The following is a 24,600-nucleotide window of genomic DNA, read 5'->3' on the forward strand; positions in this document are numbered from 1 at the left end:
CAAGCTCTCCCTCCTCTGTGAGGACAGATCTGCACGTCCCCCCCCCCCAATAGCTAGGAATCCAAAACAGTCCAGTGGCACCTTTAAGGCCAAGGTTTATTCAGGTACGAGCTCTCCCTCCTCTGTGAGGGCAGATCTGCACATTCCCCCCCCCCCAATAGCTAGGAATCCAAAACAGTCCAGTGGAGCCTGAGCGGTGGGTGTTGCCTCCTGACACACTTCCGGTGATGTCAGGGGGTGTGGCACATGCAAATAAGTTATGCTAAGGAATTATGCTAATGAGCTCCTGTGCCTCTTTTTCTACAAAATGACCCCTGGGTAAACCTGTCCCCCAGAAAACTGATGTACCCACCGCTTTCCACTATATTGGTAGATCTGGCCTTGGACCCTTAGAAAACATACCAGCACTTGTTGGGGTGGGAGACTCTTGCAGTCTACTTTGCTTTTGTTTTTTTAGTAAAATATGACAACCAGCATTACGGCTCAAGTATAACATAGGTGGAACAATGACTGTCAGAACCCTGCCTAACCTAACAAACAGGAAAGGGCTTCAATGTTATCAACCTGCCCAAACTCCTTATTTATTCAAATATTTATATCCCACTTTTCCCTGTGACTCCATGCAGCTTACAAATCATAAAAAAGGTAAAGGTCAAGGTTTCCCTCGCTCGAAAGCCAGTCGAATCCGACTCTAGGGTTGCGGTGCTCATCTCCGTTTCAAAGCCGAAGAGCCAGCGCTGTCCAAAGACGTTTCCGTGGTCATGTGGCCAGCATGACTAAACACCAAGGCGCACGGAACGCTGTTACCTTCCCACTGAAGTGGTACCTATTTATCTACTTGCAATTTCTTGCTTTCGAACTGCTAGGTTGGCAGGAGCTGGAAGTAGAGATGGGAGCTCACTCCGCCATGCGGCACCCGGGTCTCGAACTGCTGAACTCTACTGACCTTCCACAGCCTGCAGTTCAGCATCTTAACCACTTGAGCCACCACAGCTCCTTACAAATCATAGGTGTGTGCAAAAAAATTTTTTTCCCCTGGCTCAATTATCGCCTATGGGGACCAATATAGTAAATGAGCCCTATAAGCTATAAAAGAGAATTGATCCGGGGGGGCTGCTGGCGCCTCTCCTCAAACCCCCCATCAAATTTCAGAAAGATTGGACCAGGGGTTCTAATTCTATGGACCCCCCCCCCCCAACAGAAATCCTCTGAGCTGGTCTCTGACATGTTGTGCGCCAGCGTCCACTAGCAGATCTTAGGGGGAACTGTGGTCACAAGTTCCCTCAGAGCTGTTGTCTCAAGGGCAGTCTTTTTGGAGGGTTTCTTATTGTTGTAAGCCGCCCTGAGCCGCTTCGGCGGGAGGGCGGGATAAAAATCTAATTAATAAATAATACATAAATATTATTGAGAATGTTTCTGCTGTGTGGTTCTCACCTGCACTTGTGAGCGACCCTGAACCTCCACCAGAAGAGGGGGGGTGGAATGTTTGGTCAAAATATTTCAATCAATTGTACATCTATAGAAACGCAGCTTTAAAACACAGGTGACAGAGGCTTATGAGCACCTACGCCAGAATTTAGGAAGAACAGAGACCAAAACTGATGATAAACGGAAAGGAAAGAGACAATTCTTCAGGGAACACAGACGGGGGGGGGGGGGGGGGGAAAGTAAGACCAGGCGTATCAGAATAAAAGAATACAACGAAGGTATGCCAATGCAATTGACATTCTGATTTATCAAAAGGTGGAGAATACAACTTTTTAATATTTTGCACAGGACCCAGTCCTGCAACGAGCAGAGACAGTGGCACCCTCAGCCTTATCTCGGTTCCTCAGACTCTCTTGAGTGAGACCATTCTGAGGATCCTGCTGTAGATCTGCTTGGTTTTGATGCTGTAGATGATGGGGTTCATCAGGGGTGGGAGGAGGATGTAGATGTTGCCCATGACGACGTGGAGAAGGGGAGAGGCGTGCCGGCCAAACCGGTGCACAACAGAGAGCCCGAGCACTGGCACGTAGAAGACCAGGACGGCACAGAGGTGGGAGACGCAGGTGCCCAGGGCCTTGCGGTGGCCTTCATCCCCAGAGGTCATGCCCAGGACTGCCTTCAGGATCAGGCTGTAGGAGATGAAGATGAAGAGGAGGTCAGAGCCCAAGGTGAGGAGGATGACAATGAGGCCGTAGAAAGTATTGAAGACTGTGTTGGCACATGCCAGGCGGATCACATCCTGGTGAAGGCAGTAGGAGTGAGAAAGGGTTGCACCCGGGCAGTAGGGGAACCGCTGAAGGAACACCATGGGGGCCACCAGCAGCAGGGTGCTTCTCAGCAGCAGGACCAGGCCGATTCTCACCACTCTGCTTGTGGTCAGGAGAAGTGTGTACCGCAGGGGATAGCAGATGGCCAGGAAGCGGTCCAATGCCATGGCAAAGAGCACAGCGGACTCCATGAAGGAGAAGGAATGAACAATAAAGAGCTGAGCGATGCAGGCGTGTTTGCTGATCTTCCTCAGCTGGAACCAGAGGACTCCCATGACGGTGGGCACGGTGGTGAGGCAGAGTCCCAGGTCGGTGGTGGCCAGCATGGCCAGGAAATAGTACATGGGCTGGTGCAGGCTGGGCTCCGTCCAGACGATGTACAGGATGGTGCAGTTGCCCAGCGCTGCCACCAGGTAGGCGGAAAAGATGGGGATGCCGATCCAGTGGTGAACCATCTCTAGCCCTGGGAAGCCGCACAGGGTAAACAGTGTGGCACTGAGATTGGCTGGGGTGAGGGAAGCCATGACGACTGGCAAGTATCGCTTTCCAGTTCCTGTGAAATTCAAAGAGGGATCAGAACAAATTACGCTTTCAAAAGCCAGCTAATAACATAGGAACAGAAGGACAGCCCTGCTGGATCAGGCCAATGGTCCCTCTAGGCCAGCATCCCGTCTCACACAGAGGCCAGCCAGTTCCTCTGGAGGGCCAACAACAGGGCAGAGAGGCCGAGGCCTTCCCTTGATAAGAACCTCATAAGAGCCCTGCTGGGTCAGACCAGGGAGGGTCCCTCTAGTCCAGCCTCCCGTCTCACACAGGGGCCAGCCAGTTCCTTTGGAGGACCAACAACAAGGCAGAGAGGCCGAGGCCTTCCCCTGAGAAGAACCTCAGAAGAGCCCTGCTGGGTCAGACCAGGGAGGGTCCCTCTAGTCCAGCCTCCCGTCTCACACAGGGGCCAGCCAGTTCCTTTGGAGGACCAACAACAAGGCAGAGAGGCCGAGGCCTTCCCCTGAGAAGAACCTCAGAAGAGACCTGCTGGATCAGACCAGTGAAGGTCCATCCAGTCCAGCCTCCTGTCTCACACAGTGGCCAGCCAGTTCCTCCGGAGGGCCAACAACATGGCATGGAGGCCGAGGCCTTCCCCTGATAAGAACCCCAGAAAGGCCCAGCATCCTGTCTCACACAGCAGCCAACCGGTTCCTCTGGAGGGCCAACAACAGGGTCGAGAGGCCGAGGCCTTCCACTGATGAGAACATCAGAAGAGCCCTGCTGGATCAGACCAGTGATGGTCCATCTAGTCCAGCATCCCATCTCACACAGGGGCCAACCAGTTCCTCTGGAGGGCCAACAATAGGACAGAGAGGCTGAGGTCTTCCCCTGATAAGAACACCAGAAGAGCCCTGCTGGGTCAGACCAGGGAGGGTCCCTCTAGTCCAGCCTCCCCTGGAGGGCCAACAACAGGGAAGAGAGGCCGAGGCCTTCCCCTGAGAAGAACCTGAGAAGAACCCTACTGGATCAGACCAGTGAGGGTCCATCTAGCCCAGCATCCCGTCTCACACAGTGGCCAACCAGTTCCTCTGGAGGGCCAAACAAACAGGGCATAAAGGCTGAGGCCTTCACCTGAGAAGAACCTGAGCCCTGCTGGATCAGACCAGTGAGGGTCCATCTAGCCCAGCATCTCGTCTCACACAGTGGCCAACCAGTTCCTCTGGAGGGCCAACAACAGGGCTTAGAGACCAAGGCCTTCCCCTGATGTTTCCTCCTGGCTCTGGGATTCAGAGGCTTAATGCCTCTGAAAGTGGAGGTTCCCTTCAGTCACCTTATATATAAACATATATATAAGCCTAAGTCTGAACCCGACAGATTAAATGATGCAAAAATTACATAGCAGGATCCTAGTTTCAGTAAGCTAAACACAGTAGTGCAGGCCACAGTCCCTAATAGAGTCCTCTAAGTAGCGTAATACTTTGCAACCCAATTGCCTGCACAGAAAAGCTCCCTTGCATGATTCTGCTTTCTGTAATTTGCAGGCAGCCATGCAAGTGGGAGCTTCCCTGACCTCCTCGGGCAGGCCATTCCAGAGTATCCCACAACATGCCTGGCCTTGCTGTGGAAGGAGTCTTACCTCTCCACGCGCCACACGCACGAGGACACTGTTTCTGGTCAACTCTGCCCTGGAGCCAGTGCAGGTGAGACAAGGAAGGCATCCACAAGGGACTTCTTCACAAACAGGAAAGACCTTAGAAGGCCATCCATTCGAGGGCCTTTCCCTGGTCACTTCTGGTGCTGAGGTTCCAAAAGGATTTTCTGGTTTGGAACGGCTTCTCTTTCAGCTGGACCTATGCAGTTATTACGGAGATCACGGATGGGAACGGCCGTGTCTCAGTTCTTTGCCTCCCGTCTGCTCTGTGTTGTCTGTGCTTCTGTCTTCAGGTCTTTGGAGAGGGACTTGCTCTGAGCCATAGGTCAGCCAGTGGCTATTAGCTATTATTGGGGAAGGCCTTGGCCACAGTGTGAGACGGGAGGCTGGACTAGAGGGACCCTCACGAGTCTGATCCGCCGCCTTCTTGAAGCACCTGAGGCTTGCCTCTGCTAATAGTACTGGCTGAGAGTATTTATAGAGGGGAGCAGGGCCCAGGAGATGAGGCAGGAAACTGACTGTGGTGGGAACAACGAATTAGCTGTTGGTCCCCTGAGCCCCTCCCTGGAGGTCTTCTTCTGAGCAGGTTCCGCTCCACTGGCGGCTGTGTCAAGCTGTGGTAAATTCTTACTGATAAACTGTTGCCTGGTGCTCCAACCAGCCCTGGTCCACTGGTGGCATGTGGAGATGACCAGGTGGTCGACAGGGTTGCTGGGGAGCATGCATGTCCCTCCCGCAGAGCCTGAAAGGCCCCTGAATGAATGAGGAGCCAGGGATGATGAAATAGTCGGGCAGATGGCGTGCAAGTGGAGGAAATGTGAACGCGGATGTGACCAGACATGGGCAGGATCTCATTATGGTGCCTACTCTGTGGTGCTTATGGTGCAAAGCAAGCTCACTTCACCCCCATTGCCAGGGCTGGCTCAGCCACTAAAGCAAACCTACAGTTTTTGAGGGGTGCCCAGAAGGGGAGAGGAATGTCCTCTATCAGCCTTAACTAGAACCTCCGTATCTGCTATCTCCGTTCTTCTGTAGTTGCCGTAATGTAAGATGGAGGGTTTCTGAAAAGCATGCCTATTTTTTACATTGTTATTTTATTTATTTATTTATTATTTATTTGATTTTTTATCCCGCCCTCTAACCGAAGCGGCTCGCGATGGGCACAGACTGAACCAAGAAGCAAAATTCCCCACAATTTCGCCCTGTTCGTGGTTTCCAAACGGAAGTTCATGGTGGATCTGCTGTTACGAACTTCCACGAAGTTTTAGATCAGTTTGTGCAGTTCATGGTGGTTCATGATTGGAACAGAAAGCAGCGGTTTGAAGGGATTCTGAGTCTCTTTATCCTCCTGCTTTCTGTTCTCTGCAAAAGCTGCAAAAACAGCCTTTATCCGTTCTAATCCGACCGCTCATCAATTTCATGGAGTGCCTACGAGTTCTTGTATTGTGAGAAAGGGAGAAAAGCACCTCTTTCTCTACCTGCTCTATCCCATGCATAATCTTATAAAGTCTCGACATTTTCAGTGAGTTATCTACTACAACTCCAAGATCTCTCTCTTGATCTGTCTCTGCCAGTTCAGACCCCATCAATGTGTATTTATATTTAGGATTTTTGGCTCCAATGTGCATCACCTTGCACTTGGCCACATTGAACCCCATTTGCCATGTTGATGCCCACTTGCCCATCCTTGACAGATCCCTTTGGAGTGCCTCACAATCCTCCCTGGTTTTCACCACCCTGAACAACTTCGTATCATCCGCAAATTTAGCCACCTCACTGCTTCCTCCCAATTCCAAATCGTTAATGAACAAGTTAAAAAGCAGTGGACCAAGTACTGATCATTGTGGTACCCCACTGCTTACCACCCTCCACTGAGAGAACTGCCCATTTATACTCTATGTTTTCTATTAATTAGCCAGTTTTTGATCCATAAAAAGACTTGTTCTTTTATCCCATGATTTTTGAGCTTACTTAGGAGCCTTTGATGAGGAATTTTATCAAAAGCTTTCTGGAAGTCAAGGTAAACAATATCTATTGGATCCCCCTTGTCCACATGTTTGTTCACCCCCTCAAAGAACACTAACAGGTTAGTGAGACAAGATCTTCCCTTACAGAACCCATGCTGAGTCTGCCTCAATAGGTTTTGTTCATCTATGTGCCTACTAATTCTTTCCTTAATAATGGTTTCCACCAATTTACACGGTTTCGACGTCAGCCTATCTGAGACAGTTTGGTGTAGTGATTAGGAGCGCGGACTCTAATCTGCGGGAAACTGGTTCGATTCCCCAATCCTCCACATGCAGCTGCTGGTGTGAGTCAGTCATGGTTCTTGGAGCTGTTCTCTCAGGAGCAGTTCTCGAGAGGGCTCTCTCAGCCCCACCCACCTCACAGGCAGTGTTCCCTCTAAGCTGAGTTAGTGTGAGCTAGCTCACAGTTTTTTAGCCTCCAGCTCACACATTTTTGTCTCCACTTGGGAAGGAGAGCTCCAGAACAAACTGATTTAGGCAGTAGCCAGATTGCTCACTGACAACTTTGATGCCAGCTGCTCACAAAGTAGATTTTTTGATCAGAAGACTCCACAACTTAGAGGGAGCATTGCTCACGGGGTGTCTGCTGTGGGGAGGGGGAGGGAAAGGAGATTGTGAGCCACTTTGAGACTCCTTCCGGTAGTGAAGGGTGGGGCATAAATCCAACCTCCTCCTCCTCCTTCATTATCTATCATCTGTCATGGTGGAAAGTATCATCAAGCCGCATCCATCTTATGGCAACCTTGTAGGCTTTTTCAAGGCTAGAGACAATCAGAGGATGTTCACCATTGCCTACCTCTGCGTAGCAACCCTGGGCTTCTTTGGTGGACTCCCATCCAAATACACACACGCACACGAACACACACATATATAAAACATGTACATGTGAAGAGTGCCTTTCCTCCACACAATATCTTAAGAACATAAGAGACGCCAATGTTGGATCAGGCCCATCCAGTCCAACACTCTGTATCACACAGTGGCCAGAAATCCCAGGTGCCAACAGGAGGTCCACCAGTGGGGCCAGGACATTAGAAGCCCTCCCACTGTTGCCCCCCCCTCAAGCACCAAGAAGACAGAGCATCACTTGCCCCAGAGTTCCTATTTATACCTTGTGGCTAATAGCCACTGATGGACCTCTGCTCCATATACTTATCTAATTCCCTCCTATAAGAACATAAGACAGAAGCCATTGTTGGATCAGGCCAAAGGCCCATCCAGTCTAACACTCTGTATCCCACAGTGGCCAGAAATACCAGTGCCATCAGGAGGTCCACCAGTGGGGCCAGGACATTAGAAGCCCTCCCACTGTTGACCCCCCCCCCCAAGACCAAGAAGACAGAGCATCACTTGCCCCAGAGCCCCTATCTATACCTTGTGGCTAATAGCCACTGATGGACCTCTGCTCCATATGCTTATAGAATTCCCTCTTGAAGCCGTCCATGCTTGTAGCCGCCACCACCTCCTGTGGCAGTGAATTCCAAGTGTTCATCACTCTCTGGGTGAAGAAGGACTTCCTTTCACAAGAGTTCTTCACAAGAGTATGGAATTGTCAGAGAAAGTCCGCACCCAAGTGGACACAGCCTCCTAGGGTTTCCTTCTCCCCGAAACCGCACCATGGTTGACCTGAGGCCTTGGCTCAGGGGCGGAGCACCTGCGTGGCATGTGGAAGTTTCTAGAGTTGATCCCTGGCTGGGATCTCTGGTGAAAGGATCCCGGGCAGCAGTCTAGGAGAAGACTGAAGGAGGTGAAGTTATGCCTGATGGCCCCCTGGTCTGCTTCAGGAGCTGCTCCCTGTGACTCTGGTGGAGGGTCCGTGGAACAGCTGCCTGCTGTGGAAGAACGGTCTTGCCCCGTGTATGTTCTGCTTGCGTGTCCGTGAATAAGGAACATATTGCAAAGACCCTCAAGTGTCTCCAGTGCTATCTCCTCCAAAGAGAATCACGCTCTGCCCCGCTGCCCAGCAATGCTCCCTCTAAGCTGTGGAGTCTTGTGAGCAAAAACTCTACTTTGTGAGCCACTGGCATTAAAGTTGTGAGTAATGTTCCCTCTAAGCTGAGGAGTCTTGTGAGCAGAAATTCTACTTCGTGAGCTACTAGAATTAAAGTTGTGAGCGAGGGATTTGGCTACTGCATACATTAGTCCGCTCTGGAGCCCCATCCTTCCTGAGCTGAGACAAAACTGTGTGAGCCAGAGGCTAAAAAACTGTGAGCTAGCTCACACTCACTCAGCTTAGAGGGAACTTGTGAGCGAGCGATTTGGCTGCTGCATAAATTAGTTTGCTCTGGAGCCCCATCCTCCCTGAGCAGAGACAAGTATGTGTGAGCCGGAGGCTAAAAAACTGTGAGCTAGCTCACACTCACTCAGCTTAGAGGGAACTTGTGAGCGAGCGATTTGGCTGCTGCATAAATTAGTTTGCTCTGGAGCCCCATCCTCCCTGAGCGGAGACAAGTATGTGTGAGCCGGAGGCTAAAAAACTGTGAGCTAGCTCACACTGACTCAGCTGAGAGGGAACACTGCTGCCCAGGGAACTTTTCAAAGCTCAGGCAAATGACGAGGGCGTCTGGCAGCATTCTGTTTGCTGGATCTACTTTGGGCATTGGAGACTCAGCCTGCTGAATACACCACAAGGAATACCCTTTGGCTACAGCCAGCTGTGTCCCTCCGGTGTCCTGGCTCCAAGACCCCCTCCTGGGATTTAGAGCAAGAAAGGACAAATATCTCCATCGGCGGCTTCCGTGGCATTGCTGGGCAGAACACCTTCCTTCTGCACAAACAGAAGCACACGGAACACAGGCTTGGTGAGTCTTTTGCATTCAGCACGGAGGTTATTTCCCTACGGCTGCTGCCGCCATTGATGAATACAGATTTTACCCAGGACAAAACCAGCGTGGAAGAAAACAGAGAATGTGGAATTAGACCAAACAAGCACAATTGGGAAGAAGGCATAATGAAAGGAGATAATGTGCAAATCAATAGACAGAAGTGCAAAGTCCTACACTTAGGTACAAAAAATCAAAGGCACAGATATAGAAGGGGAGGGACTTGGCTTGACAGCAGCACATGTGAAAGGGATCTGGGTGTTCTGGTTGATCACAAGCTAAACATGAGCCAGCAGTGCACGATGTGGCTATGAAGAAAGCGAATGCAGTCTTAGGGTGCATTCACAGAAGCCTTGTGTCCAGATCACGGGAGGTGGTAGTTCCACTCTATCCTGCTCTGGTCAGGCCTCACCTGGAGTCCTGTGTCCAGTTTGGGGCACCACATTTTAGGAAGGATGTTGACAAGCTCAAGCGTGTCCAGAAGAGGGCAACCAGGATGGTGAGAGGGTTGGAATCCAAGTCTTACGAGGAAAGGCTGAAAGAGTTGGGTATGTTCAGCCTGGGGAAGAGAAGGCTTAGAGGGGACATGATTGCAGTCTTCAAGTATTTGAAGGGCTGTCATGTAGAAGATGGAGCAGATCTATTCTCTCTGCTCCATGTTCCTCCTGGCCCTGCTGGGGAACGGCCTCCTCCTCTTCGTCATCGTCAAGGAGCGCAGCCTCCACCGGCCCATGTTCTTCTTCCTGGCCATGCTGGCGTCTTCCGACCTCGTGCTCTGCACCACCACCATGCCCAAAACCCTCGGCATCTTCTGGTTCCGAGCCAAGGAGATTGCCTTTGAGGCCTGCGTCACGCAGATGTTCATCATCCACTTCCTCTTTGTAGCCGAGTCGGCCGTCTTGCTGGCCATGGCGTACGACCGGTACGTCGCCATCTGCAACCCGCTGCAGTACAGCACTGTGCTGACACACTCGCGGGTAGCGAAGATTGCCGTGGCGGCAGCGGTCAGGGCTTTCTGCCTGATGGCCTCTCTGACCTTCCTCCTGCTGAGGCTGCCCTTCTGCGGCCCCAACGTCATTTCCCACACGTTTTGCGAGCACATGGGGATCGCCCGGCTGGCCTGTGCAGACATCACGCTCAACATTTGGTATGGCCTGACGGTGGCTCTCCTAACCACGGGCGCAGACACCGTCTTCATTGCTGTCTCCTACGTGCTGATCCTGCGTGCTGTCTTCCGGCTCCCGTCCAGAGATGCCCGGGCCAAAGCCCTCGGCACCTGCGGCTCTCACATCTGCGTCATTCTAATGTTTTACGTCCCGGCCTTTTTCTCAATCTTCGCCTACAGGTTTGCCGTGAACAGCATCCCTCGCCCGGTTCACATCCTGCTGGCCAACCTCTTTGCCATTGTGCCCCCCATGTTGAACCCCATCGTCTACGGGGTGAAAACCAAGCAGATCCGGGATCGTGTGGCTTTAGTGTTTTTGCAGGCTAGGAAACAGCGCTGATCGCTCTCCATGCGGGTGGAGGCTGCAGTCCAATTTACTCCACAGAAGCCCCATGATGACTCTTCCAGAGCAAGAGGGAAACTTGCTTCTTTGCTTACTTCATTTTCTCCAGGGGGGTGGATCTCTGTAGTACAGATATCAGTTGTAGTTCTAGGAGATCTCCAGCCCCCCACCCCACCCCGGAGGTTGGTGGACCCCTGCACACTTTGTCTGCAGTCTTCTCACAAGAGTCTGTACTAATAGTGTTTCCTGATACTCTTCAAGGGCCGCCCCACATGGAAGGCATTGCAGTAATCTAGACTTGGTGTTACCAGGGCATGCGTGTACTGTAGTTGGGTGGTGAACACACAAAAAAGGAAAAATCCTCCAAAAATGCTCAAAGACATGAAATATCATGCTTACAAATTATTTACAGAATCAGCAATAACAAACATACAAAACAATCTCAATAAAGATCTTGAAATGCATACGTGGAGGGAAGTCTCGAGTGGAGTGCTGCAGGGTCCTGGGCCCGGTGTTGTTTGATGTTTTTATAAATGACCTGGAGGAAGACATAATAGAGGGGATGCTTATCAGATCTGCGGATGACACGAAGCTGGGTGGGATTGCTAATTCTGAAGAAGACAGAGTCAGGATTCAAAATGATCTAGATAGGCTGGAACAGTGGGCAGAGACCAATAAAATGTCCTACACTTAGGTACAAAAAAACCAAAGGCACTGATATAGAATGGGAGGGACTTGGCTTGACAGCAGCACCTGTGAAAAGGATCTGGGTGTTCTGGCTGATCACAAGCTAAACATGAGCCAGCAGTGCACAATGTGGCTGTGAAGAAAGCAAATGCAATCTTAGGATGCATTAACAGAAGCATCGTGTCCAGACCACGGGAGGTGGTCGTTTCGCTCTATTCTGCTCTGATCAGGCCTCACCTGGAGTACCGTGTCCAGTTTTGGGCACCACATTTTAGGAAGGATGTTGACAAGCTCAAGCGTGTCCAGAAGAGGGCAACCAGGATGGTGAGAGGGTTGGAATCCAAGTCTTAGGAGGAAAGGCTGAAAGAATTGGGCATGTTTAGCCTGGGAAAGAGAAGGCTTAGAGGGGACATGACTGCAGTCTTCAAGTATCTGAAGGGCTGCCATGTAGAAGATGGAGCAGATCTATTCTCTCTTGCTCCGGATTGCAAGACTAGATCTGATGGGTGGAAATGACAAGGGAGTCGTTACCGGCTAAATATCAGGAGAGACTTCCTAACTGTGAGGGTGGTTGAGCAGTGGAACAGTCTGCCTCGGGAGGTGGTGGAGGCTCCTTCACTGGACGTTTCCAAGCGGAGGCTGGACGACCCTCTTTTGGGTATGTTGTAGGTATGTAGGTCCATCTTTTGGCTGTGCTCCTGCAGAGTGCAAGGGGTTGGACTAGATGACCTGCGAGGTCCCTTCCAACACTAACATTCTAACCGTTGCCACTCTTAACAGTGACTATGTTAATGCCTCTGTAGCTCTGCAATAAAGTATAACCTTTCTGATAAGCGTGTACTCCGTTGTTGGCTGTGGAACCTGACAGGCAGTTCCTGGAGGGAGACTGAAGGGCACCATTTGCGGCGGGGCCTCAGCAGGGCACAGGCTATACACCCTCCAAAGCAGCCCTTTCCTCCGGGGGGAACCGATCTCTGGAGGTCAGTGGTAAGGCCGGGAAACCTCTAGGCCCCACCTGGGGGCTGGCAACGTACTGTAGTCCGTACGGCTAAAGGGAGATGCTGGGGGCGTCAAGGCCAGGCTGAGGTTGCCAGGGAGATTTGGGGACGTCCCAGGTTGCGGGGGAGCGAGGAGGAAGCTGCTCAGCGGAGCCCAGCGAGCGCCTGTTAATCTTTAATGGGCCTGGCCAAGTGGGCCCCGTCAAGCAGCCCTCTGTCGGCCTTCCCAGCCGGGACACCTTACGATCGGGAACGCCAGCTGCGCCTGCCGCCTGGGGCCCAGCGATCTCACCCCATCCTCCTCGCCAGGGCTGGAGCTTCCCGCTTCTCTTCCTTCCCCGCTTCAGGACCAGCTGGGTGAGTCAGCCAGAAAAGAGGGCAGGGAAGGGTCTCTTCTTCAAATTTTGAGTCCCCCTCTCCTCACTGGAAAACCACCTCTGTTCTTCTCTTGATGTGGAAATGCTACCGGGAAGGGGGGGGGGCTTTGCCCGAAGTCAGCTTTGACTTGATGGCACTTTCTGGCTGCCCCCACGCCCCCCCTCCAAGCTGGGTCTCTTAAATGGCTCTCCTGGAACTATGGAAACCTGCACTGCAGAATTAAGTGGCTTTAGAGCCGGTGGGGGGGGGTTTGTTACAGGTGGGAGAGTCATACAGTCACAGAGTTGGGTCCTCCAGGCCTTCTACTCCAGCCCCCTGCTAAATGCAGGATCAGGCTCGAGCATCCCTGGTGCGTGTTTGTCCAGCCGTTGCTTGAAGACTGCCAAGGAGGGGGAGCTCATTACCACCTCCCCGGGCAGCTGATTCCACTATGGCACAACTCTTATTGTCAAAAAGTGTTTCCTCATATCCAGCCGGCACCTTCCCGCCCTTAATTTCAACACCTTCTTGCCAGTCCTCTCCTCTGCTGCCGACAGGAGCAGCTCCCTGCCCTCCTCCTCTAAGGGACACGGCCCTTCAAAGACTCCGAGAGAGCCATCCTGTCCCCCCCCTCAGCCTCCTCTTCTCCATACTGAACCTTCCCAGGTCCCTCCGCCTTTCCTCGCAGGGCTTCTTGGTCTCCAGGCCCCTGATCATCCTCCTCGCTCTCCTCTGCACACGCTCCATTCTGCCCACATCCTTTTGGAAGGGAGCCTTCGTCATAATTTGTTTTGCCCTGGTGTGAATGGGTTGCAGGCAATGCCGCCTCTAAGCTGCGGAGCCTTGTGAGCAAAAATTCTACTTTGCGAGCTGCTGGCATTAAAGTTGTGAGCGAGCAATCTGGCTGCTGCATGAATCAATTTGCTCTGGAGCCCTCCTTCCTGAGCCAAGACAAAAAGGTGTGAGACAGAGGCTAAGAAGCTGTGAGCTAGCTCGCACTAACTCGCCTTAGAGGGAACCCTGGTTGCAGGGAGGGCTGCGACATGCAGGGGACAAGCACATGCCCCAAAGCCCCCAGCCACCTTTTGTGTGTGTTTGGTTCCCTGGTCCGACTGGGGTTTTACCCAGAGGAGTGATGGGTTGTGCGTTGCGCTCTTCTGTTCAGCTCTTGGATGCAGCCCATTTTGGAGCCTCCCTCTGGCCGGATCATTTTCTTCAGACCTTGGTCTTGTGACATTGGCGTGAAGAGATGGAGCTGGGGAAGATTCTTCTTGTCATGGAGGTGGGGCAGTGGGAAAAGCTTTGCCTGCTTGCCAGGCTGCGTGTGTGTGTGTGGGGGGGTGTAACGTGACATCAAGCCACAGGAGACTTATGGCAACCCCAGGAAGGGGCTTCCAAAGCAAGTGAGAAGCAGAGGTGGTTGGCCATGGCCTTCCTCTGCAGAGCCTTTCTTGGTGGTCTCCCTTCCAAGTACCAACCCTGCTTAGCTCCCAACTTATGGTGACCCCAGCAAGGGGATTCCGAGGCAAGTGAGAAGCAGAGGTGGTTGACCATGGCCTTCCTCTGCAGAGTCTTCTTTGGTGGTCTCCCTTCTAAGTACCGACCCTGCTTAGCTCCCAACTTACGGTGACCACAGCAAGCAGCTTCTAAAGGCAAATGAGAAGCTGAGGTGGTTTGCAATGGCCTTCTTCTACAGAGCCTTCCTTGGTGGTCTCCCATCCAAGTACCAACCCTGCTTAGCTCCCAACTTACGGTGACCACAGCAAGCGGCTTCTAAAAGCAAATGAGAAGCTGAGGTGGTTTGCAATGGCCTTCTTCTACAGAGCCTTCCTTGGTGGTCCCCCTTCCAAGTACCGGCCCTGCTTAGCTCCCAAATTACAGTGACCACAGCAAGGGGCTTAGAAGGCAAGTGAGAAGCAGAGGTGGTTGGCCATGGCCTTCCTCTGCAGAGCCTTTCTTGGTGGTCTCCCTTCCAAGTACCAACCCTGCTTAGCTCCCAACTTACGGTGACCTCAGCCAGGGGCTTCCGAGGCAAGTGTGAAGCAGAGGTGGTTGGCCATGGCCTTCCTCTGCAGAGTCTTCTTTGGTGGTCTCCCTTCCAAGTACCAACCCTGCTTAGCTCCCAACCTACAGTGACCACAGCAAGGGGCTTCTGAGGCAAGTGAGAAGCAGAGGTGGTTGGCCATGGCCTTCCTCTGCAGAGTCTTCCTTGGTGGTCTCCCACCCAAGTACCAACGCTGCTTAGCTCCCAACGTATGGTGACCTTAGCAAGGGGCTTCCAAGGCAAGGGAGAAGCAGAGGTGGTTGGCCATGGCCTTCCTCTGCAGAGTCTTCCTTGGTGGTCTCCCACCCAAGTACCAACCCTGCTTAGCTCCTAACCTCCGGCGACCCCAGCAAGGGGCTTCCAAGGCAAGGGAGAAGCAGAAGTGGTTGGCCACGGTCTTCCTCTGCAGAGCCTTCCTTGGTGATCTCCCATCCAAGTACCAATGCTGCTTAGCTCCTAACCTACGGCGACCCTACCAACGGGCTTCCGAGGCAAGTGAGAAGCAGAGGTGGCTGGCCATGGCATTCCTCTGCAGAGTCCTTGGAGTCTTTGGAGGGGAGGGGAGGCAATTTAAACTGCCTTCCCTTGGCTTGTCCAAGTGTCCCATGGCTATAGGGAGCCCGGGCAAGCCCTCCCCCCTTTAAGGGAAGGGAAGGCAGTTTAAACTGCCTTCCCTTGGCTTGCCTGGGTGCCCTGTGACTTAGGAGAGCCCGGGCAAGCTGGCCTTTGGACACGTTCCCCCCCCCCCCGGCCTGCCTGCCTCGGAGTCATCAGGGGGGTCGCTCTCCAGGCCTTCCCTCTGTAGCCACACATGCGGAGGTTTTGGCTGTAGTGGGCATGGCCAACTCTGAACCCAGCCAGAACTCCGTTCCTGTGTGTTCCTGTGTGTCTCCCCTTTTAAGAACATAAGAGATGCCAATGTTGGATCAGGCCAAAGGCCCATCCAGTCCAACACTCTGTATCACACAGTGGCCAGAAATACCAGTGGCATCGGGAGGTCCACCAGTGGGGCCAGGACCCTCCCACTGTTGACCCCCCCCAAGCACCAGGAAGACATAACATCACTTGCCCCAGAGCCCCTATCTATACCTTGTGGCTAATAGCCACTGATGGACCTCTGCTCCATATGCTTATCTAATTCCCTCTTGAAGCCGTCCATGCTTGTAGCCGCCACCACTTCTTTCGGCAGTGAATTCCAAGTGTTAATCACTCTTTGGGTGAAGAAGTACTTCCTTGTATCCGTTCTAACCCGATCGCTCCGCAGTGTCATGGAGTGCCCACCAGGAGTTCTTGTATTGTGAAAAAGGGAGAAAAGTACCTCTTTCTCTACCTGCTCTATCCCATGCATAATCTTATAAACCTCGATCATGTCACCCCTCAGTCGTCTTTTCTCCAAGCTAAAGAGCCCTAAGCGCTTTAACCTTTCCTCATAGGGAAAGTGTTCCAACCCTTTTATCATTCGAGTTGCCCTTTTCTGCACTTTTTCCAAAGCTATAATATCCTTTTTAAGGTGTGGTGACCAGAACTGCACACAGTACTCCAAATGAGGTCGCACCATTGATTTATAAAGGGGCATTATGATATTGGCTGACCTGTTTTCAATACCCTTCCTAATAATCCCCAGCATAGCATTGGCCTTCTTTATTGCAGTCACACCCTGTCTCGACATTTTCAGTGAGTTATCTACTACGACTCCAAGATCTCTCTCTCGATCAGTCTCTGCCAGTTCAGAGTTTTTCTAAGAAGAGAAAACCTGGAGCACTGTTAGACTCGGGCATCTGGCATCGGGGCGGCTGCCTGATACCTGATGTATTCCACTTATGTTCTGTATCCCTTCTGTATTCTTTATCGCTGCCCTCGCCTGCCGTTGCATTCCTGGGGGGGGGGAGTGAGTGCATCTAGTGAATTAGGGAGGCTTGCTCAGTAATTTTCCTAAGAGGCCCCAAGACATCTTTCACACGAGAAAGGTCCTTGAGAAAGACTGTGCCTGACTAGATAGTGGTTGTGTTTCTTTCAGAGCCACTGCAGTAATGCTGACGTTGAGCGCATGGAGTTTGGGGTTGTAGCTATACCTTGCTTTTCCCACCTTGCAAATCAGTCCTAACGAAGAGTTTGAACCCACAGCATCTCATATCTTCTAAATAAAGCATTCACTGCAGATGTGTGCGTGGAGATTGATTTTACTGGGAACCTGACAAGCAGGGGTCATTTCCTGCAGGAGCGTACGGGAGCGGAGCTCCGGCAGTAAAGAGCCCAGGGGGCGGGCACATGCAACAAGCCCCACCCCCTGCTCCCAGCAGCCCTCAGAGCAAGAAGCAGCCAGGTAAGCTGCAGAGCTCCCCCCGGCCCAAGACAGCCCACTGGCACCTTTAAGACCAGGTTTTATTCAGGTAAGACCAAGTTTTATTCAGGTACAAGCTCTCCCTCCTCTGTGAGGACAGATCTGCACATTCCCCCCCCCCAATAGCTAGCAATCCAAAACAGTCCAGTGGAGCCTGAGCAGTGGTGGGTGTTGCCTTCTGACACACTTCCGGTGATGCCAGGGGGTGTGGCATATGCAAATGAGTTATGCTAATGAGTTATGCTAATGAGCTCTGCACCTCTTTTTCTATGAAATGACCCCTGCTGACAAGCATCCCCTTGGTCAGGAGAAGGAGCCTCCTGCTGCCCTTCCCTTGCCTAAGGGTCCCCGCTTGCGCATCCTGCTCTGACGCTTGGCCAGGTCTCGTCTCCAGGTCACTTGGGGGGGGGGCAGGGCTGATTCCACCTTTTCTAGGTGAGTTGCCGCAAGCACTTCCAGGCAGTTCCGGGAGCTGCAGCTCGCATGCAGGACCGCCATGCCGCTCCCCCTTCCCTCCTTCAGCATATCCATTTTTTTATTAACAATTTTCGTATTTATTTGTTCATTTATTTTAGATACCCAAAATATTATTAATGTGGCCCGGATTGCAAGACTTGATCTAATGGGTGGAAATGACAAGGGAGTCGCTACCGGCTAAATATCAGGAGAAACTTCCTGACTGTAAGCGAGTGGCTGAGCAGTGGAACAGTCTGCCTCGGGAGGTGGTGGAGGCTCCTTCGCTGGACGTCTCCAGGCGGAGGCTGGACGGCCATCTTTCGGGTATGTTGTAGGTATGTAGGGCTCTCTTTCGGCTCTGCTCCTGCAGAGTGCAGGGGGTTGGACTAGATGACCTGCAAGGTCCCTTCCAACTCTAACATTCTATGATTCTATGAGGCTGGACGACCATCTTTCGGGTATGTTATAGGTATGTAGGGCTATCTTTTAGCTATGCTCCTGCAGAGTGCAGGGGGTTGGACTAGATGACCTGCAAGGTCCCTTCCAACTCTAACATTCTATGATTCTATGAGGCTAGACGACCATCTTTCGGGTATGTTGTAGGTTTGTAGGGCTGTCTTTCGGCTGTGCTCCTGCAGAGTGCAGAGGGTTGGACTAGATGACCTGCAAGGTCCCTTCCAACTCTAACATTCTATGATTCTATGGCCCCATCACCAGAGACAAAAGTATCTCATCAGTGTAGAGTGATTTATAATGACACTGGTTCTGTAATCCCTCAAAATGTAAAGACCGCACAGAGAGTTCTCGGAACAGCCCATAGGAAACACAATAACAACTGGGCCCTGCTGCCTGGGTGCCGGTAGGCAGTCACCCCCTGTATATACTGTGACCCTAGATAGGAGAAGTAACTTACTATGTAAACCGCTCCGAGCCTGCGGGAATGGAGCTGTATAGAAGTCAAAAGTAATAAATAAATAAATAAATAAGGGGGAATTCCCTCTACACAGCCTTATCATTCCAGAACGTTATGAACAGACTCAGAGCCCCAACGTTCTATGAACTTATCTGAAATATCACAAGGATTTCTTAATGTCCTTTGGCGATAAGTCAATTTGATAAGCAACACATTTCCCCAAAGGAAATTCACCCGGCCTCCTGAAGTTGGAGAACCTGGACTGTCCCACCTGGCAGCCAGGATTATTTCAGCCGCTGCAAGGAGGGTTAACAACACAGATTCCCAACCTGACAGAACAGCATAACCTTTAAGGTAACCCAATAATATAACCTTTGGATCATGAGGTAAACTAATATTTAACGTATCGTTAATGAAGCGGACTACAAAATCCTCCAAATTCTGTACTTTTGCACAGCTCCAAAAGATATGATTGCTCTCTTTAAGTATCCGAGGGGTTGTCACTTGGAGGAGGGCAGGGGAGAGGACTCGCAAGAATGGGTTTAAATTAAGGGCGGGAAGGTGCCGGCCGGATATTAGGAAAAACTTTTTTACAGTAAAGAGTTGTGCAATGGTGGGATCAGCTGCCTCGGGAGGTGGTGAGCTCCCCCTCCCTGGCAGTCTTTAAGCAGCGGCTGGACAAATACTCATCAGGGATGCTCTAGGCCAGGGGTGTCAAACATGCGGTCCGGGGGCCGGATCAGGCCCCCGGAGGGCTTCCATCAGGCCCACAGTGGAACTGGCTGGCTTCTGCTTCTTCTTCCAGTTCTGCTGCTGCTGCTGCGTCATCGTAGGTTTGCAGCTTTACAGATACACACCTGAACAGCATACTCAAGATTGCAACTGCACAGACATTTTGATGCAATCATTCAGAGCAAGAGGTGTCCGTTATCAGACACTGTTAAATAAACAAAATATTGCAAGAGTGCTGATGTTTTAAGCATGTTTTTTATTTGAAGTTTTAAAAACCTTTGTGTTTGTGTCCTTTGTAAAGTTTATATCTCCGCTCCCTGGCATTACATTTTATGACACGCCCGGCCTGGCCCAACAAGGTCTCATCTATGTCAGATTCAGCCCTCATAAGAAATTAGTTCGACACGATGTCAGTTAACACTGCCATTCCCTGGAATCTGTGGGGGGAAGATCCTCCTCTCCTCTGCCTGGTACTCTAACGATGTCTCCTGTCTGGGTTGTTATCTGCTTTTGCTTTCCTGACCTTGGGGCTCCAGCTGCTCCTGACCTGCTGGGAACAAACGGCTCCTATTTTGCCCACTTTCTTTTCTCCCGCATGCGCTGCACAATGCTTATTGGCTTCTGCTTCTAATGGGGGGTGTTTTGAAACTAGTATAACTCCGGGTGCCCTGCTGCTTTGGGCCATTCCTGACAAAAGACGTTCACGTGTCATCGTTATGAACGACCAATAAACAGAATACTTCTTATGAAGCGCTGTGTGGTGTGAACTGACTATCGAACCCTGACACACCCCTGCTCTAGGCTGGCCCTGCATTGAACAGGGGGTTGGACTAGATGGCCTGTAGGGCTCCTTCCAACTCTATGGGTTTCTGTCAGGACCCACAGCTAAGCGACAAAGTACACGCTTCCAGGAAGGTTTTACTTTTATTGAAAAGCCATAGATGCGATAACACAAACACTGTCAGGAATGGAGGGATATCTGTGCGCATAATAGGATATAGGGCATTCGTATGTGCCCCCCCCCAGCAATCACCAATTAGGTGTGCTCCCGCGCACGGGATACTGCTGGACTCTCTAACGGTTGCGAAGCTGGGAACGGAGAAGCTCCCACGGACGATAGACACCACATTCTCCACCAGTACAACATCAGAGATAAGCATTACAGCTCTGAAGCAATTAAGCGCATGGGAAGGAATGCAAGGCAATTAGAAAACATCTCCACACTCATGGCAGCATAGCTGACAGTTTCTAGGATTCTGTATGGCCCTGACCTGGAGAGCCCAGGAGGGCCTGATCTCGTCAGATCTCGGAAGTTAAGCAGGGCCAGCCACATCAACGGCTTCAGCTTCTTTAATGGCAATCAGTGATGCGCTTTGGCCCCCTGCAAGTACCAAGGGCAGTGCTTCGCCTTCATCATGCCGCTTTAGCAGGTCCAAAGACATCAATGTCCCTCCCAGTTCCAAGGCAAGCGCTGGGGCCATAAGAGCTTCCTTTTATTTTATTTATTTATTTATTTATTTATTTCAGTTTATATACCACTCTGACCCGAAGGTCTCAGAGCAGTTTACAGGCAGGTTTCAAGTGCAAGTTTCAAGTCCCTTACTAAGGCCACATGGTATAGGGGTGGGGGCTGCCTACCGGCACCCAAGTGGGGGTAGCTATTCTTCGGCTCCGGCTCCAGTTTCTCTGGCGGTCCAGTTTGGGGTCGGCATTTCTCTGGTGTCAGAGAGTCAATGGTGGTGGGGGGAGCTCAGCCCGGTCTAAGGCTACAGAGTCCGCCCTCCAACAGCCATTTCCTTCAGGGGAGCAGATCTCTCTCGTCTGGAGTTCAGTTGCAATTCCAGGCGATCTCCAGGCCCCACCTGGAGAGTGGCAACCAGTGCTCCTTCTAAGCAGAGTGAGTGTGAGCTGGCTCACCATTTTTTAGCCTCCAGCTCACACATTTTTGTCTTCGCTCAGGAAGGATGGCTCCAGAGCAGAGCGGTGGCACAGAGGATTTATCCTCTGGTTACAGTAACATCTGAACTGAACAGAACTGCAGTCAGTTCTAGCCCGTGCTGGTGTGAGCTACCAGCCTTGTCCCCAGCTCGCCGTCCACCCAGCGGCTCGAAAGCTTCGGCAAGTAGATAAAATGGGTACCATTCCTTAGAGAGGGTGGGCACACTAACCCCCCCCCCGGTGGGGGTAGGTGTTAGCCGGCGAAACGAAATGTCCAGCTCGTAAGCTCGTAAGCCTGGAAAGATCTCTTCGGCATTAAGAAGCCTGCGATGGGCCAATCCGGCCAGGCCGTGGCTGTGCGACGTTGCGACTCGAAGCAGTCCTGGAAAAACTGACGTCATCAAGCCAAGCCAAGTGAATGCCGTCTGGAACACGTCTAAGTCTACAGCTGAACAAAAAAACCCCGTCGGCTGCAAACGTGTGCGACTTAAAAAAAAGATTTATATGTTGTCCTCCCTTACCCCCTACGAATCATTGTTAGTCCCTTGTTAATATGTGTAACTGTAAATCGCTCAGAGCCAGCAGCTCTGCAGGATTGAGCGTTTAATAAATTGAAAGATGTTGTTGTTGTTATTATTATTATTATTATTATTATTATTATTATTATTAATGCAGTAGCCAAATTGCTCACTCACAACTTCAATGCCAGTAGCTCACAAAGCAGAATTTTTGCTCATGAGATTCTGCAGCTTAGAGGGAACATTGCAACCCTGGGATACTTGTGGGCGGGGGGGGGAGTGGTGGAGGTGGACATATTTGTGGCCTGGATATATTCCTGGGACCTGTCTGGAACTCCCTGAGGCAACCAAACAATAATTTAGTTAATGATTTTTAAAGCTGTACAGAACATTAACTGCCTGAGTACCTCTGTGACACATCCTTGTCCCCCCCCCCTCCAGTGTCCAAAAGCAGGCTGTTTCTCCTTGTGACGTTCCCTGCGGGGTCTTATGGCGGGGGGGGGCGTTATTGGGGAGTCTTCTGGGTCAGGAACAAAAGCTAATGGGGGGGGGGGAGATGAGATTCCATTTTTCAGCGAAAGAGAGACCAGCAGTGAGAAGACGTTTAGCCAATTTATTTTATTTATTTATTTTTTAAAAAAATCAGACTTGGCCTCTGTGTTGGTAGAAGTTTATGGGCCCTTCTGGTTCTGAAGATGATTGCTGAAAACCAATTTCCGACGAGTGAATTTGAGATTCTGTTGCCAAAGATCATCACTTAAACCTCAGATCTTAAAGACATGTGGACTCCCCCCCCCCAGATCGGTCCTCTACAACAGGCCACAAAACCACTTATTCTGTAATGCAGGGGTGTCGAACTCATTTGTTATGAGGGCCGGATCTGACATGAATCAGACCTTGTTGGGCCGTGCCGTGCGTGTCATAAAATGTAATGCCAGGTAGCGGAGTTCTAAACTTTATAAAGGACACAGACACAAAAGTGTTGGTTTTTTAACTTAAAATAAAAACATGCTTAAAACATCAGCCCTCTTGCAATATTTTCTTTATTGAACCATGTCTGATAACGGACACCTCTTGCTCTGAATTATTGCATCAAAATGTCTGTGCAGTTGCAATCCTGAGTATGCTGTTCAGCTGTGTGTATCTGTCAGCTGCAAACCTACGATGACGCAGCAGCAGCAGCAGAACTGGAAGAAGAAGCAGAAGCCAGCCAGTTCCACTGCGGGCCTGATGGAAGCCCTCCGCGGGGGGGGGGTGCTGATCCGGCCCCCGGGCCGCATGTTTGACACCCCTGCTGCAATGTCTTTTCTTTTCTCTCCTCAGGAGCCCAAGGCCTACCAAGATCCACATCTCCCCCGATGGCTCTCAACCGCAGCAGCTTCGAACCCATCACCTTTGTCCTGACCGGCATCCCAGGCATGGAGGAGTCCCACATCTGGATCTCTGTCCCTTTCTGCCTGATGTACGTCCTGGCGCTGACGGGGAATATCTTCTTCCTGTTCCTCATTGCCACAGACCACACCCTCCGGCAGCCCATGTGCCTCTTCCTAGCGATGCTCTCGGTGGCCGACCTCACCTTGTCCACCGTCACGGTGCCCGAGATGCTGGCCATCTTCTGGTTTGGATCCAGGAAGGTCTCCTTCGACGGCTGCATCGCCCAGATGTTCTTCACCCACTTCAGCTTCATCGCGGAGTCAACAATCCTGCTGGCCATGGCCTTTGACCGCTACGTCGCCATCTGCGACCCGCTGCGCTACATGATGATCATGACGCCCTCCGTGATCGGGAAGGTGGCCGTGGCGGTGCTGCTGAGAGGGGCGTGCATCATGTTCCCAACCATCTTCCTCCTCAAGAGGCTGCCCTACTGCGGCCACAGCACCATGCGCCACACCTACTGCGAGCACATGGGCATCGCTCGGCTGGCCTGCGCGGACATCACTGTCAACGTCTGGTACGGATTCACCACCACCCTCCTGTCCTCCGGGCTGGATGTGTTGCTCATTGCCCTTTCCTACGCGGTCATCCTCCGAGCCGTCTTCCGGCTCCCCTCCAAGGAGGCTCGTCTCAAGGCTCTCCGCACCTGCGGCTCCCACCTGGGCGTCATCTTGATGTTCTACTTGCCCGCCTTCTTCTCCTTCCTCACCCACCGCTTTGTCCACAACGTTCCTAGCTGCATCCACATCCTGCTGGCCAACTTCTACGTCATTGTGCCCCCTATGCTCAACCCCATTGTCTATGGGGTGAGAACAAGGCAGATTCGGGAGAGAGTCCTTCATATGTTCTCAAAGGTGCGGGGGACGTGCCGCTAAGAGACGGTGGCACCCTCACTGGGGGGGGAAATCCTTCTTCTAAAGAGGAAGAAGATGGACTCCTGGGGACTGCGTGCTGGAATCACGGCTTTTCCCTTCCACTCCTCCAGGGCTGCCTGGAGAACTGTTTTTGTGTCCGTGAGGCTCCTGGGAGCAAGGACCTCTGAGCAGGCGTCTCCCTCCCGGCCAACACCCCCACCCCCCACCCAGCAGTGCTGGGAAAGTGCACTGTCTACGAACGGTCATGCTGCTGGCTCTGCTGGCACACTGGCTGTTCCTCTTGATGTGGCCAGGGTTCTGTGGCACGCCACCTTTTCCCCACTCCTCGCAGCCACCGTTCCCCCACTCCTCGCATCCACCGTTTCCCCACTCATCGCAGTCACCATTTCCCCACTCCTCGCAGCCACCGTTTCCCCACTCCTCGCAGCCACCATTTCCCCACTCCTTACAGCCACCGTTTCCCCACTCCTCAGAGCCACCATTTCCCCACTCCTCGCAGCCACCGTTTCCCCACTCCTCGCAGCCACCGTTTCCTCACTCCTCACACTCACCGTTTAC

General features: G+C 51.9%; 3 protein-coding genes across 3 annotated transcripts in view; 2 read left to right on the top strand and 1 right to left on the bottom strand.

The window, feature by feature from the left end:
• Nucleotides 1-1,831: 1,831 nt before the first annotated feature.
• On the bottom strand, nucleotides 1,832-2,779 carry LOC107115445 (olfactory receptor 51V1-like). Its single transcript, XM_015417159.1, has one exon. The coding sequence runs from the start codon at nucleotides 2,777-2,779 to the stop codon at nucleotides 1,832-1,834; it is 948 nt and encodes a 315-aa protein (XP_015272645.1).
• A 7,091-nt stretch (nucleotides 2,780-9,870) lies between these two features.
• LOC107115402 (olfactory receptor 52B2-like) lies at nucleotides 9,871-10,746 on the top strand. The gene has a single exon (XM_015417102.1). The coding sequence runs from the start codon at nucleotides 9,871-9,873 to the stop codon at nucleotides 10,744-10,746; it is 876 nt and encodes a 291-aa protein (XP_015272588.1).
• A 12,345-nt stretch (nucleotides 10,747-23,091) lies between these two features.
• Nucleotides 23,092-24,600, top strand: part of LOC107115410 (olfactory receptor 52B2-like) — a 40,138-nt gene continuing 38,629 nt past the window's right edge. Inside the window, exon 1 of the mRNA XM_015417115.1 lies at nucleotides 23,092-24,032. Coding sequence (XP_015272601.1) covers nucleotides 23,092-24,032 — 941 coding nt within the window. The remainder of the gene's footprint in view (nucleotides 24,033-24,600) is intronic.

Source organism: Gekko japonicus, unplaced genomic scaffold, assembly GCF_001447785.1.
Source record: "Gekko japonicus isolate JY-2015 unplaced genomic scaffold, Gekko_japonicus_V1.1 scaffold3426, whole genome shotgun sequence".
Taxonomy (NCBI): Eukaryota; Metazoa; Chordata; class Lepidosauria; order Squamata; family Gekkonidae; genus Gekko; species Gekko japonicus.